The sequence below is a fragment of the Molothrus ater genome, chromosome 3, assembly GCF_012460135.2.
Source record: "Molothrus ater isolate BHLD 08-10-18 breed brown headed cowbird chromosome 3, BPBGC_Mater_1.1, whole genome shotgun sequence".
NCBI lineage: Eukaryota > Metazoa > Chordata > Aves > Passeriformes > Icteridae > Molothrus > Molothrus ater.
The window spans coordinates 110036655-110058965 of NC_050480.2; the positions used below are offsets into that span (position 1 = coordinate 110036655).

A 22311-nucleotide genomic window follows, 5' to 3' on the forward strand; every position below is an offset into this window, starting at 1 on the left:
CATTGAAGTGACTACTGACACCTCTGTTTAAAGTATCCTGATTATAAATAAGCTATTAAACCAAAACAGTCAGGACATTGTTTTTTCTTTACCACACACCTTTCATCGTTTGGACAAGGTGAATGCAAATGTTTTTAATCTGAAGTGTAACATTTTTCTTCTAACTGAGGGGATACATATTATTAGTCAAAATTCAGGGAACAGGCTCATGGAATCACAGAATCACAGAAGGTTTTGTGTTGGAAGAGACCTTAAAAATCATCCAGTTCCAACCTCTGCAATGGGAGGAACACCTTCCACTAGGTTTACTAGAGTACACCTTCCACTAGAATAGTTTGCTCACAGCTCATATTCTTTCCCACCAGAGTGCTGACACAAAGTTTTAGATAAATGCCTGGCAAAACTGCTGGTCTTTTTTTGGAAATAGTCACATTCTGTTTCATGGGGACACAATGGAATAATGACATAGCCTACACAGGACTGCTGAAAATAAAAATATAAGTTTAAAATATTTCAGTGTGGGGCAATATCTCTGCTCTGGAGCCAGGCTGGGAGAGCTGGGGGTGTTCAGCCTTGAGAAGAGAAGGCTTCAAGGAGAACTCAGAGCCCCTTCCAGGGCCTAAGGGGCTCCAGGAGAGCTGTAGAGGGACCTGGGACAAGGGTGTGAAAGGACAGGACAAAAATAAATGGTCTTAAGCTGAAGGAGGGTAGGTTTAGATGGGATATTGGGAAGAAATTCTTCCCTATGGGGGTGGTGAGGCCCTGGCACAGGGTGCCCAGAGAAGCTGTGGTTGCCCCTGGATTCCTGGAAGTGTCCAAGCCCACGCTGGACAGGGCTCGGAGCAACCTGGGATACTGGAAGGTGTCCCTGCCCATGGTTGGGGGTGGAACTGGATGGTCTTTAAGGCCTCTTCCAACCCAAACCATTCCAGGATTCCATTATAAGAGTGTTAGGACCACAAGATCAGGCTGTCAGAAGGACAGGTTGGGTGCTCTTTGTTCTGATGCAGTATCTCCACTCTGCACCCAGCTCCTGCCCCCACTCAGCATCCACTGGTGCCTCCAACTTCCCTGGAAGGACAAAGGCACAAGAACAGCCAAGGCCACCACGCTGAACTTCTCTCCTGAAGCTTGTCAGGAGAGTTTCTCAGGGAATAGAGCGCGAATGGAGCTGGAGACAGTGATAAATTTCCCTTCTGAACAATCAATAAAACTCTCTCAGCCCTGCTCAGGCCCCTACTGCGGATGCAAGGGCTATAATTACATTGTCAAAAAGTCGAGTTGCCCTGGCTGGCTGAAGCCCCCTGTCCAAGTGACGGGTGACTGACAGGCAGTTTATGGGTGGCACGCTCTGACTGGCAGGGGAGCTGGCCAAAGCCAAAGGCAACAGTGAAATTTCCCAGCCTGCTACAACTACAGGAGCTAAGGACTGCCACTCATGAGGGAATTGTGGGAAACCCTTAGTCATATTAACATATCAAAGTGAGGAGCTGACAGCGCTTACTAAACAATCTGAACTCAACCAGGGCTGCAGAGCATCCCCCAACACTCCCAGCCTGAAAGACAAAAGGAATTAAAATGTGCTCGGCCCTGTCTTTGCCAAGACAGCCAGGAATTTGGAAACCTGCTTATCTAATGATTTTGATCTGAGATAACACATATATTCATGTGTATAAATGTATCTCACAAATGTGTATTGCAGAGCATGTCAGCCTCTTTCACATATATATATTTATATGAAAGGGGCTGTCATGCTCCACAATTTGTTCTGTACCACAGACCAGACTGATGCTAAATTGAAGACAGAACAGCAGATTTTTTTTTTCCATGTAAGCAATATGAACCCAGTAAAAGACCCCACTACTTTCTGTCATGTTTAAAAGCAGGCTTCTACTGCTTCTATGTTAAATTGCAGATTACATGGTTTGAACAAGCAATAATTGCAGCCATGCACTGGGGCTGTGTGTTGTGCAGAGCTTAAAAGTGACTTCATAGCTACTCTGGATATGTTGAATAAGGAATTGTATGATTTCTTGAATAAGAATTGGTTTTGAATAATAATAGAATAAGAGTTGGCATTGTTCAGCCTGAGAAGAGAAGGATCAGGGAGACCTCAGAGCCCCTTCCAGTGCCTAAAAGGGCTCCAGGAGAGCTGGAGAGGGACTTGGGACAAGGGCCTAGAGGGACAGGACCAGGGAAATGGTTTCAAACTGACAGAGGGAAGAGTTAGATGGGATATTGGGAAGAATTTCTTCTCTGTGAGGGTGGTGAGGCCCTGGCACAGGGTGCCCAGAGAAGCTGTGGCTGCCCCTGGATCCCTGGATGTGTCCAAGGCCAGGTTGGATAGGACCCTGAGCAACCTGGGATAGAGGAAGGCATCCCTGCCCATGGAATTAGCGTGGACTAGATGGCCTTAACATCCCTTCCCACACAAGACTTTTAATAATCCAATCGTTTATAAAAAATTAAAACCAAGAGTTTTTTCCACTAAGAGTCAAGCTACTTTTGACTCTGTATAGCTCCATCCAGGTAGTACTTGGATTGCAGACCTCATCCTCTTGTTTTCCTGGGGAACGAAGACTCACTGAGAATTATGGCACAGAGTAAAACGGATAAATTATCATTGAGAAAAGACTCAAAGGTACTGATGTGGATGCCTGGGTTTGCCACCCTCCATCACATTGTCAAGGTAAGACTGCAAAATGTGCTCTGCCCTGTTTGTCTTCAATTTTGTGGGTGATGGAGTCACCAAGGCAGAGTTGATACAGGCTTGCAATAGGAAGCAGAAGTAGCACAGGAGGCACAGCTGCCTAAAGTTGCTACTGGCTTTTCCTACATTGCTAGAAAACCAAAAGCATGGAAAAGTGAAGGCTCATGCTGTAAAGTGCTGACAATCTAAGGACAAAATCCTGGCTTACAGGGGTCAAACCAAGAATAGAAGGACACTTTAAAGTGGCAGAAGACAGAGAAAGTGAAGCAGCAAAAGCTGCTATGAGGCAAATTCAAATCTCAATACTTTTCTTAAAAAGGGGGAAAAATGGATGATTAACCAAATTAATCCCCTGTAAAAAGCCTCTAAGGAAGAAGCTGGTTTCTGTCTCCCTTGACATCCTCAAAGACCAAGCCTTTCTGGAAGGCAAGCTTTAATCTAAGGGGAATTTCTGAGCTCAGGGCTGGGATAACTGTGTGAAACTCAATGGCCAGTAACAGACAGTCAATTCAGCCAAGATGCTCTAATAGCCCTCCTTCACAGAGACCCTCCAGGAAATGGGGTAGAAACGCTCTGCAAAGCCACTTCACTGAAAGTGTCGAAGCCTTTTACAGGCAGTAAATAATTGAGCCTTGCTGTGTCTCAGTGAAGGGATCAAGAGCACCTGACATGGTGCTGAGGTGCAGCCCCACCTCTCCTGCCCTGCCAGGAGCTCCTTCCTCAGCCCCTGCTCATCTCTCCTGATTCACAAAAGCATCTGTTCACTGACTCCCCTCCAAACCCAACCTCTCCCGGCCTTGCTCAGCTCCTGTGAGCTGGCAGGATGATGGCACAGAGGCACAACTCACTCCCTGCCTGTGCTCAGGTGGTACCCTCGGTGCCTGACATAATTTTTGTCCAAAAGCCACACGTCTCTGTGCTCAGACAAAAGCATTTCCTCCTGGAGGGCACAGGGTGGAAGTTCAAGACCTGCTGGAGGATGTGAATGCCCACCAACAGGAAGGTTGACACACAAGAACAGGAGGAAGGGAGATGAGACATCCAGATGGTTTTTCTTTTTCTTTTTTTTTTTTTTTCCTCCTCTATGAGATGTAGAACTTTTAAAAATAGCCCAGTAGAGACAAACTTGAGAAATGTGCACCAATGTTCTGAATCATGCTGAGTTTGGACTTGAATGCCATGTCCATACTCCTGCACCAAGAAATGGCCATTCTGTACCCATATTTCATGGTCTTCAAGAAAAGCTCCATATCTAAATTTTTCTATGCCACAATATAAGAATGGTGTGGAGTTGTTGGAATGGGTCCAGAGGTGGCCATGAAGATGTTCTGAGGGCTGGAGCCCCTCTGCTCTGGAGCCAGGCTGGGAGAGCTGTGGTGTTCCCCTGGACAAGAGAAGGATCCAGGGAGAGCTCAGAGCCCCTTCCAGAGCCTAAAGGGGCTCCAGGAGAGCTAGAGAGGGACTGGGGACAAGGGATGGAGGGACAGGACACAGGGAATGGCTTCCCACTGCCAGAGGGCAGGATTAGATGGGATATTGGGAAAAAATTTCTTCTCTGTGAGGGTGGGTAGGCTCTGGCACAGGGTGCCCAGAGAAGCTGTGGCTGCCCCTGGATCCCTGGAAGTGTCCAAGGCCAGGTTGGATGGGGCTTGAAGCAATCTGGGATAGTGGAAGGTGTCCCTGCCCATGGAATGGCTGTTGGAACTCGATAGTGTTTAAGGTCTCTTCCAACCCAACCCATTCCATGATTACATGAGAATCATGACCAAAGTTTTTCTTGATTATTTTTCTTCCAAAAACTTTTTTTTGTGTTTTCTCTGTTTTGTTTTCTGTTATTCATTTGTCCTTTGCTTTTGACAAGAAAAGAAATGTACTCACCATGAATGGAAAGGGTCCCATTCCTCACTGCCAGGAATTTGACTCCATATGGAAGTAATGGTGGAGAGTGGAGGCTTCCGTAGAGATAGATGTGTGCTTTGTGATGGAAAGGAGCCTCAGGGGATCCCACCTGGAGCTCTCCTCCATCAGACACCAGGATGTAATGAGCATGCAGTTCTACAGGTCCTGGCCCAGTAAACAGGAGTTTGCCACCTGAAGACAAGAGAAAAAGAAAACACAATCTAATATATTCAGTCATTCTCTCACAGCGAAAGGAACTGTAAGAGGTAGGTGAACAAAGGGGTTTGCAGTAAAATTACAAAATAAAGGCCAAAATGTTATTGCATTCTGTGAAATTCCCACCTTGTTCTTTATTTTTCTCCATGGATTTATCAACCCTTTAGAGACCCAATTAATCCAGTCCATTTTTTGATCCTACAATGGTCTGCATTTCTAGGCTTGAGCAAGGCCAGTCAGCCTGGGCAGACTCTCCAACCACAGCTAAAGGAAGCTGTGTTTGGAAAAAATTTAATTTTAACCAACTAAATCACTTAATGTTGAAAAGGGATATTTCTATTTAATTTGTATTATGTTACTTTTTAGGTTACAAACTACTTGTAACTGGGAGAGGGGAGAGGAAAACTGCTTTGGAACATAAGAACTGGCAACTTGTTTGGATCAGTGGTTGATTTAATCCTGCAAATTCTTCCAGCGGCTGTTCAAAACCAGATGCTTCCAAATACAGTGTGAGACACGTCTCCCTCTTAGCTGGCTGTGGGTTGATCTCCCCATCCCATAAAAATCTCATTTTAATCCCTAATTAGAGGTTAGCTTCACCTCAAAGCATAAAGTTTCAACTGCTTGCCAACATTTTCCTCCTGCTGACTATTAGTATAACTGGTTAAGATTTGCCAGTAATAAAGAACTGGTCTTTGGAATCTTTGTGATATTTGGCCTCAACGACTTCTTGAAGCAATGAATACTGTGGGTTAAATGCATAGTGCATGAAAAACCATTTCCATCCATTTTTTTTTTCTTTTTTGGCTCAAGCTCTTCAGTTCTGTCAAATGCCTCCCTTGTTCTTGCCCCTCATGAGCTGAAAATCCCAGTCTGTCACCTCAGGATGGTTTATTCCATGATTTCCTCTCCTGTGAAGAATGCTGTCACTTTCTGTACAATGGATGTGGACAGAGTGGACTCTCATTCATTTTGTCACACTGCCCATGGAATGTGCCTTCCTAGGTGAAGCCAAGTTTCCCAGGAGAGAGTAGAGACATTCCCAAAGTCTGGAAGCTCCACACCTCTTACAAAGGGTCTACCCTGCTCCCTTTGTGTGAAGTAGCTGATAACTGTACCAGCTCACCCCATGGCCAGTTTGCTACTGGTGGAAGCAGTTTTTGGTGGTGATCTCTCTACCCACCACCCAGTTGGTCTCTCCTGCCTCACAAATTCCTCCCTGTGAGGGTGGTGAGGCCCTGGCACAGGCTGCCCAGAAAAGCTGTGGCTGCTCAACTCTGGAAGTGTTAAAGACCAGGCTGGATGGGGCTTGGAGCAACCTGGGGTAGTGGAAAGTGTCTGTGCCCATGGCAGGGGGTGGAACAAGATGATCAGATGATCTTTAAGGTCCCTTCCAACCCAAACCATTCCATGATTCCACGATAACTGCCAATTCTTAGCAAGAAGAAGGGAGATCAGACATCTGGGTTATTTGCAGTATTCAGACAAAAAAAAAAGAAAAGGAAAGAAGTTATATTATAAAAAACAGATTAAGTACTATCTTGATCATTGCTTGCCATTGCTCATATTCTGCTTATCCTGATTTCCTTTTTTATTCTCACATAGAGGGGTTTTCCTTGTTTCATTGATTTCTTGAGCTTATAAATCTTGTAACTTAATCCTCATTTCTTAGGCTTATAAAAATAGTATTTGAATAGGGACTATCCATTAAATATTTTCTTGCCAGATTTGTTTTCCACAATTTTTTACATCATTTTTTACCAAATATGCTTAATCAAAGAAAGAGATAAATCTCACATTTTCTTGCTTATAACCACTGGAAAACACAGGTTTGCTCTCAAAGCCACCAACTCTCCTATGTGTAAATTGTCTCTTTCCCTAGATATACTTCTCTACCTACAAATATATTAAAGTTGAGCCTTTAAATAGAGTCTTTGTAAATTATACTGTGTGGATTGTGAAGAACCAGAAGAAATTTCAGCTTGTTTCATGTAAAATAACACAAGATATCTGATTCCAGCAGCAATTTTAAAGCTGGAATGAGACTGGACCTGTTGATTTTAAGAATGTGTATTCTGAAAGAATATTTAATGTTTTCATTCTATTAGCATTATTGGGCAATAAATGGACTGCTGGTCCATCTTCCTCTTGTGATGTAATTTACCATCTTGTTTCTTCCCATACTGAGAACAGAAATATTTATTAAATGCTTTTGCTTTATAGCAGCAGTGTTAATTTATCACCACAATCTAAAAATGGAACTGTAAATCACTGTGATTTATTTCACTCCTAACATTAAAAAGACATCTTCCCTAAGGTCTTTATTGACTTCCTATGCTCTATTCTCTGTGAAATACAGTCATTTCTGTTTCTACTTCTCTTCATACAATTTTTAATGAGTATTTTAATTGCTGCCATGCTGTACCACTGAACCAGGAGGGCTGGAAGACAGTTGTCCTATCCTTTGATTTCAAAATCACAATTCTGTCTCAAACAAGATTTCCCAAGCTTCAGTCATGTATTGCCCATTCAAAAATTTTCAAGCTGTTGACTGAAGATTTTCCATATCTTTTGTGGATTTCTGAGTGTCTGAGATGCTGGATGCTGCTGACTGCTCTGGGTGCAAGTAGGAGCAATAGTCCCACCTCATTCCAGGAGCAGCAGGAATTCCAGCAGGAATTCCAGCTGTGCACGCCTGGCCTGCAAGTTTGACCCTTCCAGAGGGAAATCAGAGTCACTGAGGCTGGAAAAGACCTTTAAGATAACAGAGTCCAAGCATTAACTCAGCACTGCCAAGTCCACCACTAAACCATGTCTCCAAGCATTTTTTGAACACTTCCAGGGATGGTGAGTCAGCCACTGCCCTGAGAAGTCTGTTACACTCCTGGCCCTCCCTTTCAGCAAAGAAATTCTTCCTAATATCCAATTTAAACCTCCCCTGGTGCAACCTGAACACCAGAAGCCCTCATTTGAGGAAGAAATTCTTCCCTGTGAGAGTGGTGAGGAATTAGAGCAGGTTTCCCAGAGAAGCTGTGGCTGCCCCATCCCTGGAGATGTTCAAGGCCAGCTTGGATGGGGCTTTAAGCAATCTGGTCTAGTTTAAGCTGTTCTGTCCACAGCAGGGGGGGTTGGAACAAGAGGGTTTTAAGGTTCCTTCAAACCAAACCATCCTATGATTGTGGGATTTTCTGTATGGGACTTTTTTGCTTTCCTCTAGAAGCAGCAGTCAGACACAAAATTTAACCCTGAAAAGGGGCAGATCAGCTTCATTCATGTTCACTCCACAGTGCTGTTGTCCCCTGGATCTTTGCAAAGCTTCTGAAAACCTCCCAGGACAAATCCAAATGGTGCTCAGTCTTTGGGAGAAAATACAGTGGAGAAGTAAAGTTCAACTGCTGAGGATAAAAGAAGAGCAGCACCAGAGAACAGAAAAGAAAGCATTAGGAGAGACTCAATTAACTATTTATCAAGTCTATGTGTAAAACAAACTCTGGCCAAACTTACAAATTCTTCTGTCCAAAAATTGCATATTGTCCCCCTACACCTCTGTGGTTTTTCTTGGGTCAGAATAAATATACAGCTGCTGCTTTACAAGGTTGTCTTCTCCTTTTTTTAAAAAGAAAATAAAAGTTATGCTTCCTTCTTTTATTGCACTTGACCCCTTCCCTGAAAGCAGAAAGCAGGAATATTGCTCAACAGAGCCTTTGGCTGTGACCCTCAAATTGTTTGTTATGGCTGCACAGGAAAGCAAAGGCCTACACATGACCTTGAGGGTGATTTTATAAAAATCAATCAACCACTGTTATGATGGCCTCCCCACCAAGCAAAATAAATACAATTAAGCCCATAATCACTTCTGTACAGTAATGTGCAAATTCAATGGGTCTCTTTAGGTGGAGTGAGGGAGAGAGGGGAGAAATATGTTGAGGCTATTTGATACTTTGTGAGAACATCAGAAGCACCATTCTTCTCAATTAACCCAGCAATTAGCCTCCACCTCTGCACAAACAGAAAAGAAATCTTTCTTTATCTGTCTTTACCAAAGCAGGGGAAAAAGAGGAGGAAAAGAAAGAATAAAAACAACAAGGCAACTCCATATGTCCCACAGGAGGGGAGAAGCAGCCAGACCAAATAATTTAAAAAAAAAGAATATTAAAGAAAACAAACCAAACCTAATAATAAGGTGGGAGGTTTAATCTGCTGAAAGAATAATTAATTACAGCACCACTGGTTTTGTGAAAAGAGATTTACCTCCTGAAGTCCCTGGGAAATGGTGGAGGACATGCTCAAAAGTAAAGGATTTGGAAAGGAAATGTATTAAAAATTCTCTCTGCCAGGTGTCCTGGACTCACTCATGCAATGCCACAGCCCAGGTATCCAAAATATTAACTATGAAAAGAGCCTGTAACATGCCTGTGTTGGAAAAAAACAAAAAAAAAAAGGAAGAAAAACAACCCAAGAAAAACAAAACCCACCAAAATGAAGTAGAAGATTGGGAAGACTGGTGTGGGGAGTTTCTCCTTGCCTCTGTGAAGAAGATTCACACTCGCAGACACAGCAGTTTATATCCCTCCTCAAAAACTTCATTTTAAATAAAAAAATTGATTCTAAAACAGATATTCTCATAATAAATAAATGCAATGTTACTAACTTTCATTTAGCTTGTGATATAGACTGGTTTAGAGATTTCCTGAAATTGGAGGGAAGCAAAGTCCCCATTCCAAAGTACACCTTTTGCATGGAGACATTTCTGAGGCCACACTTTGCAGTCACTGTCAATATAAGATATTTTTCCTAAAGAACAGCTCATTAGAGAGCTGGGATAAAAGTAACATATTTATATTTAGTTCAACTTCAGCTATTCAGTTGCACTTCAAATTTGATTTCATTCTACTTCTTCATGTAAAGCTGACTAAGTTTGAACCCAGCAAACTATGAGAAGAGTGCTGGATCATCTCAAGACATTTTTTTTAATATAAAAGTGGTAGAAGAGTATCAACAAAATGGTCTTATATATCACCACTGTGTCATAACCTTCAACTAGGAAACTTCCTCTACATGGAAGGGGATTTGCAGATTGAAATCTCATCCCTTCACCTGGACTACCTTTTCCCATCACAATGCAGGGCAGATCTGCTCTGGTTGCTCCATGACCAGGAGTAACTCAGCCCCACAGCCTTCAGCTTCCTCTTACCAGCTCCTCTCACTTGCTGTTTCACATGACAAAGCCACAGAATTCCCCATGAGAATTCCCCAGGCTCAGGATCAGAAGTTCCATTCCTGTCCAGCATCCCTGAGTGGCAAACAGCAGGATGCCACTGCCAGAGCTGGAATAGCTTTGCTTGATTCTGGATAGCCAAAAGGCTTTAGAGTGCTGGCAGCCCCCTTACTGCTCATCCTTCTGCTCCAAGGGTGTCCCTGGTAGGGCCTCCAAGCAGGGGAAAAAAAAAACAAAAAAAAGTCAACTGAAATCTTGTTGATCTTGTTGCATACAGAAATAAAAATACAAAGTTCATGAGCTTTAGAAAAGACAATTAATTATTTCATGGATATGTCACCTGCACCCTGTTGACATGCTCACAGGACATTCCAATGAACCATGAAAGTTGTTAGCAGCTTGGACCATGGCTGAACAAGATGCAATTTTGTTATATTGGCCCCATCCAAAAGGCTGCTCAAACCAAGAGTCCAAAATTCATCCTGCACCTCCCTCAAAATGTTCCTCCATGTTCATAGCACACAGGTACAGACCCCAGATTAGCTCTGAATTCAAATGCCTGTGTATTTCCACCAGGACACCACTAACACACTCAAAAGTTAAGGTTGTATTCCAGCATTTTGTTGGATGGACGCCTTAATCCATCCCTGGGAGAGGAATCAGCAGCTGCTTCACTACTCTCAGACAGAATTCATTTCCCCAGCCTGACAAGCCTTTGTTTTTTGGCTTGCTGTGCTCACAGCCATCTGTTCAGATGGCACGTGCTCCCCTGGAAACTGATCAGGCTCTTCCCTTAGAGCCCAGGAGACAAGTAAAAGGCAATTCCAACCAGCATCCCAGAAGATGCTGCCATAGATGTATCTCCTTCAAAGAAATCTTTCTACTTCTTCAGCTCTTAAGGGGCCTCTGAGATACTTAACAACACCTGGATGGATTTGGAAGAGGAGAGATGACTTGGTGGGGAAGAGGTGCAGACACTCCAGGGTGTCTTCAAGCATGTCTGACATCATCTGGGATCTAACTGAGGAACTTCCAAGTGAGCCTTGTGAAGGCATCAGGTAACACCACCCATGGGGATGCGATGAAAGCAAAGGTCCCTGGGCTGTCATTTCAAGTCCCAAGTGACAGACATTCATTAGGTGCACATTCGGAAGTTCTTCCCTCTGAGGGTGGTGAGGCCCTGGCACAGGGTGCCCAGAGAAGCTGTGGCTGCCTCTGGAAGTGTCCAAGGCCAGGCTGGACAGGGCTTGGAGCAGCCTGGGATAGTGGAAGGTGGCTCTGCCCATTGCAGGGCGTGGAATGAGGTGAGATTTAGGGTCCATTCCAACACAAACCATTCTGTGATTCTGTGATTCCCTCTTTCCATGACAGTGATTATGGTGCTGCCCCGGTGCTGCCGGGGGTTTCTGCTCAGTCTCTGCCAAAGCTGTGTTCAGTTCCTTGGCCAGGATTAGTTTCCACACATCTGCTCACTGCGAAACGTCCCACAGGAGTCTCAAGAGCTGCTGAAGTTGCAGTAAATCAATTTAATTTTCAAGTGAGAGTCCTGGGAGTCCAATGCGCATCGTGCAAGCCCACATGAAACATGATGGCGAAAGAAACCTGCAGTCCACACCCAAACATGAACCAGGGTTTGCAGCTGGGGGAGGATCTGAAAACACCTTAAACTGCTACAGATTCAGGGCCTTAAAACCCTTCCTCCAGGAATGCCCACATCTGTAAGTTGCACTCTGCCAGATAACACTGAATCCCTGCAGAAAAATATACTGAAAAATAAAGAACTGACGCCTTTCACAGTTTTTCATGAAAACAGAGAGGATTCTAAAGCTCTGAGACTAATTATTGAAGGCTCACCGTAACAATGTAGGAAAATATCACACAGTAGCAGAGAGAAATAGAGCTGACTTTTCTTCCTTTTAAATCTCAATTAAAAAATACATTGGATGAAATCTCCCATTAGCTGGTACTATTTGTACATCCCATGTTCTTTCTTTAATTAAAAAACATGCTTATTGCAATACTGCCAGAATCACTTTTATGGTATTTTAATTGTAATGTCTCTGCCTGATTAAAAAAAGAAAATATGAACTGGAAAAAACTGCCTGAAAAAAAAAAAAAAAGGATCACAATGCTTATCCCAAATGGATTGATCAAAAGAGCACAGAAAACACCATGACAGGAACAGGTTCCAACTGTGCCTACTGACAAGGGATTTAAAAATTAGTTTAAGGAACTAGTTGATGCCATAGAGAAGAAAACAGAAGAAAACAGAGGAAAACACTTTTTCCTTATTTCACTGAATTAAAATCCAATCTTTCTCAGCAGTGACTGAAGCACAGTTTATTTGACAACTACTGAAGTCAGTGTATCAGTGAATATTTGATCCTTGTTGCTAATAGCATCAAAGAGGAATAAAAGACAAGCAAAATCAATATCTGTGTTTTCCCCACTCCCTGATTTACTCACAGGATCCATTCTGGCCAAAGTCTGATCAAAAGGTGGATTACAAGAAATTCAAAATATTCACAGGATTAGAGAATCAAAGCAAAACTGCACGTGGCACTCAGTGCTCTGGTCTAGCTGACATGTTGTTATTTGGTCAAAGGTTGGACTCCACGATCTTGGAGGTCTTTTCCAACCCAAATGATTCTTTAGGTGAAAATGAGTCTTTTCCAGTACAAGGATCAAAGCAATCATCTCCCTTATGCCTGTAAGAGTGGCTACCCCAAAATTGCCTTTGCAAGAGCAACTGCCCAGGTGGGAATCTTCAATTCACCTGGGGTATAACTGAGAGTTTCAGCCCAAAATTCATCTTCCAGGGACTCCTGAAAGACCAGACAGATTCTTTTTTTTTGTCTTCAGACCTTCCTAGACCACTATCATTTCAGACAAAGGCAACAACACATGTCTGAGGTATCAACCCATCAAACAAAATTCCTCCAGTGTAAGCCCTGTGCAAAGGAAATTTCCATCTGTCCTGGGTTATCATAAATATTTCCATGCTTGTGATGCTGGGATTACAAAAATAACTGCAATCTGCTGAACATATAGAATTATCTACAGTCTGTCTATCTTGTATCTCTTCCCCAATCAGTCTTGTCTGAGCCATTTCACAGCCTGACTATTAAACTTTACACTCTCAATATCCACGTGTTCCTGCTCTGCTTGTTGAGGAGGAGGGAGAAACTGCTGAGCCCTTGTGGCAGTGAGCAGAACCCAGCTGCCTAATCCTATTTTTCTATTGTTTTGACCTCCAGATCTTCTGCCCAGACAGGTCTGGTCATTCCCAGAACCTCTAGGTATTTGGGACTATATGTTAATATAGCCAAAGAAGGATCAGTTTAAGGCCACACGTGAAGTTCTTGTTCTGACACTCTTTAAGTAATTCCTGCAATTTTGAAATCATCAAAAGGGGACAACACAGGGCCAGTATTCAAAATCCTCATGGTGTCTTAAAAAAAGGGGAATTTCAAGAAATGGACCTGTAAATATGTGTTGGGTTTGCTGGACACAGCACCAGAAAATGGGCAGTGTAGCAGCCGTGTATTCAGTAGTGTTACATCATTTTTCCATCCACAAAACTTTGTATTTTCAGTTTAAGAGTGTGCAGCCAGCCTGATGCTGAGTCATGAAAGCCAAAGGGAGCAGAGCTACAATTTAATCCCATTCTCCAGCTCCAGCTAAGAAAAACTCTCCAGGTAAAACAGGAATGGGATGTTTCAATCAAAGCACATATTGACACCTACCTTAGGGGTTAGGGGTTTACTGCCATGCCCATCTGGCACCTGGGGAAAGTGGTTGATTATTTGATGTGCTCATGGGGTTGGTAGCTGTGCTTTGAGGGATCACCTGTGGTTTAGTTTGAGATGGGTGTCTAAAATTCCTAAGATGAATAGGTCTTTGTTGATGTGTGTTTCTATCAATACAGGAGCCTAAAAAACTCCCCTGAGCTGGACAGCTTAAAAAAAGGGAAGATAGAGAAAGATAAATCTCAGCCTCATTTCAGAATAGATCTCAGGATGTCTTGATTCCAAATCTAACCAATGCTACACAGCCAGAGAACCTATGGTAGTGGCAGTGGATGCAACAGGCAACTTCACAAAGCTCTGACAAAAAAAATTCCTGCAGGTTATAATTCTAAAACGTTTTATCCCTCTGTTTGGCATGTAACAATGGAGAAAATAATGACATCTAGAATATTCTAATGCTGCTTTTCTAACTGAATTGACTTTATAAACCAGGCTTCTTGGAAAACACGATAAAGAAGAGGAATGATTTGAATGTCAGATGAGCCAAAGCCATAAAGATACTACTCCAGACTTCATTAAATTCAGTCAGAGCTCCAGTAGCTTCATGGGGGCTGACTCATAGAACAAATGAGCCTTTGAATAGGTCCAAAGCTCAGAGGGTTTCTGCTCCAATATTTTGCCCCAATTCTTCACAAAGTCAGTGACTGAGCCCCAAAATCTTCATCAGATTTGCAGCCGAAAGAAATCTGGTGTTCTGACCTGTCTCCTTTAAAGTATGGCATAATCACAATAAGGTTAAGAATAATCTTGAATCACAGATTTAGAATTTTCACTGGGAAAAAGGATTGTACCAAAGTGTTTCACCTTTTTTAATTTTAAAATCTCAGTTGATTTTTAATTTTGCTTTTAAATGGAAGTGATGTCTGATGTAGCAATTCTTGAAAACCTCTGAGCCTAGACTGAGCAAGTTTAATCAGTTTTGAAAATGTTCTCATGATAGGCATAAACTTGCAAACTTTTTATCACATAATCATTCAAATTTAAAATATAATTGTCAAATGCATGACTTTCACCATCATCCCAAGGAAAACTAGTACCTTTAGTATCATTTTAGTATAAAAGCAATTTTACCAGCAATGATCCTGGTAATCTTTAAAGATATCAAAACTCCTGCTTTCATTTTTTGAGCTCTATTTCAGCAGAGGCTTAACTTTGAGCCAGCAATTTCACCAGCACAACTCATTCCCATAGTATCAGGCATGTATACAGCAGATTCCACAACCAGGATCTAACTTCCAGGGGGGAAGATTTCTGGCATGGATTTTCAAGTCCTTTAAATTCTTACTTTGACACCCACAGAAATATCCTTGTCTCATTCTTATTCTGGGCCTATGTACAGGTAAATCAACCCAGCAAATCCAAGGTTTCCCATCATAACTGTGCTCAGTTATTTACCTACTGCCCAGCAGCTGGGCTCTAGGATTTGGGATTATTCACTGCATTTGATTATTTACTGCATTATTTACTGCAATTCTATAATGTCAAAAATTTTGTGAAGGTGTTTGTGACACACCTGACTCAAAGATGCCAAACAGAACAGAGTAGATTTTTGTTATCAGCAGTGCAATTATCACTGAATACTGCTCAGGACAGCAGCAATTTTGGTAGACTGGGGAAATAAAAAAGGGGAAAAAAGGCCTTTTTGCTTATATTGTCATGCCTCAAGCGGCATAAACAATTCCTTCTGCACGTAGAATATTTTAATTCTTGCCCCGTCCCCCATCACTGCCCCCATCTACCGAGAGCAGGCTCAGCCTCACAATCACCTCCTCTAATGCTGGAGCTGGGGAGTGGAAAGAGAGACCAGGGCCATGAAAAACCCCATCCCTGGAGGAGGAAGAGCCCCGAACCCCGCTCCTGCAGACCTTTGAGTTGCAGCAGGTTGAGGACGCTGGTGGTGGTCCCCAAGAGCAGGGTCGGCCGCCTTCTATCGTGACATTATCGCCATCTCGCGGCTGGTGGCCAGCAGGCCAGCTGGAGTCCTCGTCCCACCGGCCACACAACTGCAGGGCAAGCTGCAAAGAGAAACATCCAGAGAAGTTCAAATCTCGTCCCTCGCCATCTTTCAAGAGGCGGGTTTCCTCAGGGAACAGCGGAGGAGATGCCAAAGCCGCGTCCAGCGGTTTGTACAGGATGACTTCCAGAGGGACCCTGTGAAAGGCAAAGGAATAGATGGATATTGGCACTGGAGAGGTGCCTGGCCTTCAGGAATGCTTGTCATAATTTGGGGGTTGCCCCTTGTCTCGTTCTGGTCTGGGGAATGAGGGATTTGCACCAGGTTTCCTGGTGCTTGTCTCTCTCTGCCTCCCGAGAAGAAGAACTGCACTGTTGTTCCCTAGCTATGCCATTAAATAGCCTGAAGAGCTTAGAATTAAAACATCCTGCTGGATGGACAGTATTTTGCTTTAGAGGTTGTTTTTTGGTTGGTTTTGTTTTTTTTTTTTCCTAAAGGCTCTCCTGCCACTCATCCTCATTTAGACAGATATTCCTCCTCTCAAATACCTTTTTAGCTTTCTCTGCTTATCTGGTGTTATTATTGCCTCTGCTTTGAGGGTGAGCACAGCAGTTCCAAATAAAGCCCTGAATAACTTGAAAACTGCTAATAGACTGACTCATGATGTGCAATAGTAAAGTGATTCCTGAGTTCAAAGGTTTCTCCCCATCTCTATACTTCAAGCATGTACTTTGCAGTGAAGGTTTTACAGAATCACAGAATTATTTAGGTTGGAAAGACCTGAAAGGTCATTTCCTTCTACTCCTTCTGCATGGGCAGTGACACTTCCCACTAGACCAGGTTGTTTAAGGCCCTGATGGTGAATTTCTTGAAGAAGATGTGAATATTTTTGCCTGGACCCCTGTGCACAAGTGTGGACATACACATCCAAAACATATTATTTGGTCTCATATGTGAAACAGCAAGAACATCCTCAACTAATCTGAGGCAGTGGTGGGGGGGAAACCAGACATGGAAATATTTGTGGTCCTCACTGGGCTGTGCTAATCCAAAACTGCAGTGGAAAGAATAACCTCAAGACAAAAGCAAAACAGAGTTACTGCATTTTCAAATGGAGCCCATTGAGTGCATTGAAGCTTTTGCTCGGGAGGTGAATCAATAATGGGGGTGTTATGATCATTATTCTCTTTTACTGTGCTGTTTTCAGGTTTAGTTTCATGTGCCTGATGTTTTATAGAATATTTCCCATAGCGCTGTCCCAGAGCAACCTGGTCCTGTGGAAGGTGCCCCTGCTCATGGACCTTCAGATGAGCTTTAAGGTCTTTCCAACCCCAAACCACTCTAATTACTTAAACGATTATAAACTATTTTAATTATTTTCACCCGGGAATGAGTGATGGTTCCCAGGCTAAATGATACAACGGGCTGATATCCACCCTAGCTGGATGCTGGGATTTCCTACAATCCATTCTAAGATTTCTCTACAAAGGGAATTGATTCAGTTCAGAGTGAAGACTGTTAACACACAAGGCAGTAAAAAATTCTTGGGAGTTAAAACTCTGGTGTCAGAGGGAGTGAACCACTTCATCATTACCAAAGTAAAATTATTGCATAGTTGCTAAGTGTAGTAGGACAAGTTAAATTTTCATTAGTTTATATAGTTCAGAGATTTAGGACAAATTTCCAGCTGAAAGAATAGATGCCTTTACCCCTTATCTTTCCAGAGAGGCTGTGAATTACTCTTCATTGACAATGCTATGAAACAGATTGCCTAAAATATACAACAGATCCACTGAAAACCAGCTAATTAAACTTGTTTTTATCTCAGAGGAGGGGACAGTTCATAGAAAGGTGTGCACACTGCTTATCAAGCCAGCTGCAGCATAAAATTACAAGTCCAAAAATTCCTGTCTGGCACAAATGCTGCCAATGCTATCAGCATAACACTGGAGGTGGCAGCTGGGAAATGGTGAGATCCACAGGAACATTTGGTTGAGAAGGTTTGCTGAGTGCCTTTAAATCACTCTGGTGTCACCCTGACCCTCTGAAATCACTGAGAACCTTCCAACTAACTCTCATGGGCAAGCAAGGCTGCAAGGAATGTGCCAGACCTTCTTGCTAGCACCACTTGCTAACACTTAGCTGTTGATAGAAGCCCTGCAAGAGTTAAGAATAAACTCCTCTCCTGAATTGGATTTTTTTTTTTTTAAGATGGCAACTAGGGATTTCTAACTGGAAAACACTAGCTCTTCATTTAAGCTTCTCTCTATCTAACATCAGTGTTTGAGCCTGATTGGTTCCTTCTGTCTCCTCTTAGAGGACTCAATATCTCTTCAGTTCTCCCAACACCATCTAGCACAAAAATCTCAATGTTCACACCTGACAGTGGAATTACAGAATCCCAGAATGGTTTGGGTTGGAAAGGACTTAAAAGATCACCTTGTTCCACCCCCCCTGCCATGGGCAGGGACATCTTCCACTATCCCAGATTGCTCCAAGCCTCATCCATCCTGGCCTTGGACACTTCCAGGGATGGGGCAAACACAGCTTCTCTTGGCAACCTGTCCCAGGGCCTCCCCACCCTCACAGAGGGAGAAAATGAGTTAATCAAGGCCATAAAATTCTCTGGTTTTCGACCCAGTCCAAACCGAAAAGTTTCCAGTGAGAAAATGCCTGGCTTAATCCATTGTCATGTGCACCATCTGTGTGTGTCTTTGAAGTGATTTCTGATTTGTAAAACCAATATTTTTAAAATATTGTAAAATCACTTTTTCTTCTTTATAAATAAAATTAAACAGATGAACATCAGCTAAATAACACAAGACCAGGAGCTGTTTATAATCACTTGTACTATCCTTGCACTACCACAGAGAGAATAAATCCAAAGAATCTGTTTTTAGGAGGAGAAAAGGGGGTTTGTTCAAGGAACACACTTTAAATTACCAGAGCACAGAGTGGGGTTAGAGGGAGGGCAGCTCTGGAGGGACTGAGGAAAGACATCAAACAATTTTGTTTGGTGACTCTTCTCTTGCAGTCCTGCACCCTTCCCTAAGATGAAAGAGCACCTCCTTAAGATCTTTGAGAAGAGGGTGTGGTCTAATGCAAGTTTAGTGAAACAGACACCTGCCCTGACCACCAGTACTTTTTCCTCAACTTTGTGAATCCCATGTGATTATCCTCCCTGATTTCTGGGAGAAAAGGACAGAGCAATCTCCAGCTGCAACAGAATTCTTAAAATCCTTTACAGAAGGATGGTGGTGTTTATCTCCAGCTCCACTTAAGCAGCCCATGGTAAAATAACATCAACTAATACACAAATTAATTGCACATCTCTCATTAAGCAGGGCTGGTGACAGAGTCACAACATCCTTCTCACTAATTTTTTTTCAGACAAGCAAAACTCTATCTTCTTCTATTTTTTCCCCTGCCTGGCACCCTGTATTTGACCTCTGGTGTTTAATGGAAATACTTCTCAGCCTGAAGAGCAGCAGCAGCTGCAGGTGCCAGGGTTGTGGCTGAGTGCCCACCCCACGTGGGCTTGGTGAATGAACCAGAAGGAACCTGCAGAGCCAGGGAAAGCTGTGTGTCAGCCACTGGTGCTGGGCATTCTCCTCCTGTGCTTTTTCCAGATCCGGGAAAAATGGCAGGGAGCTGGAAAATCAGGATGGGAGAAAGAGGAGCTGGCATAAAACAAACCCTGAGCTGTGAAGCTGGAGCTGGCTGGCAGCAGCTGCTGCACTGGGGCGGCAGCTCCACACTCTGGCTTCAGTGTGCACCAGAGCTGGAAAGATGATTGGGAGGAAACAGAGCTTGTGAGACCACAACATCTCTGCAGCCATCTGTGTCACTGTCAGAGCTCGCATCTGAACGTGGCCAATTTCAACGAGGTGTAACAGGAGAAGCAAGACAACAAAGATGCTGCAACCCTGCAGGGTTTGTGACAATCAGTAGATAAATTGGGGCATGAGTCTCTTCTGGCTGTATGCTTTATACAATGTAATAAGTTAAAGAAACAATTATAACCTGAACTGAACAGGTAAAATCACCCCCCAAACTGTTGCAGGATGTGCCCCCACATCACACATCCATAGGAAACCCACTCTGGCAACATTTCACATTTTGAATCCAGCACAGCAGATGGCATTAACACAGTAGGGAGCCAAACCTGCAAAATATGGACAGAAACCTCCTATGGGTGGGAAATCATCAGCATTGGGAAACCCTAAGAAATCCCAGTTGTTCTTGCTGGCGCATCAAAGAGCAGAAGGAGCTCGGAAGGGATCTGACCTGAAAATTCAATGAATAGAATCCTGCAAATGCTTTCCAGCTCTGAGATCCATTTGGAATGTGTCATGCACAAAGGAAATTTTATTTTCTAGGGAAAGATTTTTTTACCCAGAGGGAATTTGGGCACTGGAACAGGTTCCCCAGATCAGAGCCCCAAGGTGGATGGAGCTCAGAAGCATTGGGAGAAACCTCTCAGGCACATGATGGGATTTTTGGGGTGTCCTGTGAGCCTTTGAGGGTCAGGAGTTGTACTCAATGATCCCTGCAGGTCCTTTCCAACTCAGAATATTCTGGGATTCTGTGCACAACTCATATCAAGCCCAAACCTTGTGTAGCAGGCCCATAGCTTGTTGTAACACAGGTTAATTTTGGGGAGGTATCAACTCCTTCTCAATCATATCTTCAAAATAACTAATGAATTATGTAAAAGTAAAATAACATTTTTGTAGCATACAATAAAAGACACACAATCTCTTTGCAATTCAGCACCTTACCCCCTTTCCTGCCTACTGCACCTTCTTTTTTTTCATTTTCCAGGCAGATTTCTTTCCATTTTATGTTTTTTAGCTGCTGCTGTTGTCAGCCAGGCTGGGGTTGCCTTTCTGTCAGCCTTTGGGGACACATATCAGGATCAGTTTGTCAGCTTGTGCCTGTGACTGCCAGGGCTCAGAAACAGCAGCAGTGACTGCAACAACTGAACAAATAACAGTGAAAAACTTAAATTCCCACCCAGGCTGGTAAAAAATTCACAAAAGAGAAGAATACCAAAATGCAAGGTTTGGGCTTTTAAAGGGTTGAGGAAGTCCGGTTTAGATACAGAATAGATCATTTGATCACACTTTGGGATAACTTTACAATTCCCTTAGTTAAGTGGGATTTGTTTACAGTGCAGTCTCAAAAAAGGACTACAGTAACAATTACAGGCACAAAGATAAGAGCTTTCATCCTCTCATCAGAAAATGAATTTTAAAACAAAACCAAGAAGCAGTGATTTAGTTAAACACAGACCCTGCTTCCTGCTGTGCTCACTATTCTCCCTTCTTCCCTAGATATAAGGAGAAATTCTTTACTCTGGCACAGGTTATCCAGAGGATCTGTGGCTGCTCCATCCCTGGAATTGTCCAAGGCAAGGCTGAACAGGGCTTGGAGAAATCAGGGATAGTGGCAGGTGTCCCTGCCCATGGCAGGGGTTTTGAAAGAATATGTTCTTTGATGTCACTCCCAACCCAAACCATTCCACGATTCCAGGCTGTGGGTTCCACCTGTGACGTGGCCAGAAGGAGAAACCTGAAAGCAGGAGGGCTTTCCCAGCAGCTCCAGCCCCAGCAGGGCAGTTTTATCCTTTCCCCCAGCCCCAGCTGATGGGACACAAAGCACAGTGTGGTTCCTCCAATCTTTGGCAGGAGGAAGTTTCCCCTGTCCCAGGGAGCGCATCCACGAATGAACAAAAGTTTGGAATGCTGCCCACACATCAGAGATTGACACCCAGGAGAGCAGCCTGGTGCTGACAGATTGCCATTTAACCAGCAAGTACAGAGAGCAAGTGTTCCTGTCCTCAGTCAGCACGGAGAGACAAGGTTAACGTTCCCAGTGATGGAGTGCAGCGCACATTTCCCCACGCCACACACCCAGGACTCCACACCACATTTGAAAACACTTTAATTTCAGTGATGGATGCAGGGGAGCTCACTTTCCAGGCTGTGAACTCTTAACAGCTCCTCAGTTTAATACATCAGGAAAAGATTTACACCCCCTCACCCAACTCCCATCCACCTGAAGGAAAGAAAAACGTATATTTGGAGGAGACAAAAGAGTAAGGGGAGGTATTTTATTATACTAGATGTCTTTTACAAGGGAAGTATTTTCAGCCATCTGCTCTAATTATTCCTCCTGTATTGGCCACCATCTTCATGCAACAATAGAAATAATTATCTCCTCAAGGGCAGAAAAAAAATATTTACAGAAACAAACAAAAGTTTATTATCTTTAGCTCCTAGGGAAAAAAAGAAACAAGCTACTTCTTAATGAAGGAGCAATTAGGAAGGTGGGTAGAACATCTATAATTAAACCAGACAAATTGGTGCAGGCTCCTCCCTCCTACACATACTTGAAAGGGATGCAAATGCAAGTTATTTGCTACAGTCAGTAGAATTAACAAGCAAAATGCTGCCCAGTGCCCAAAGAAGCTGAACCTGTCTCTTGGCATCATTCCCTGCCT

General features: G+C 43.2%; 1 protein-coding gene across 1 annotated transcript in view; it reads right to left on the reverse strand.

The window, feature by feature from the left end:
• The window catches only part of PKHD1 (PKHD1 ciliary IPT domain containing fibrocystin/polyductin), a 236301-nt gene that overhangs the window by 142253 nt on the left and 71737 nt on the right, over positions 1–22311 (reverse strand). The window contains 3 exon segments of the mRNA XM_054514344.1: positions 4589–4801; positions 15718–15771; positions 15774–15867. Of these exon segments, the coding sequence (XP_054370319.1) occupies positions 4589–4801; positions 15718–15771; positions 15774–15867 (361 nt within the window).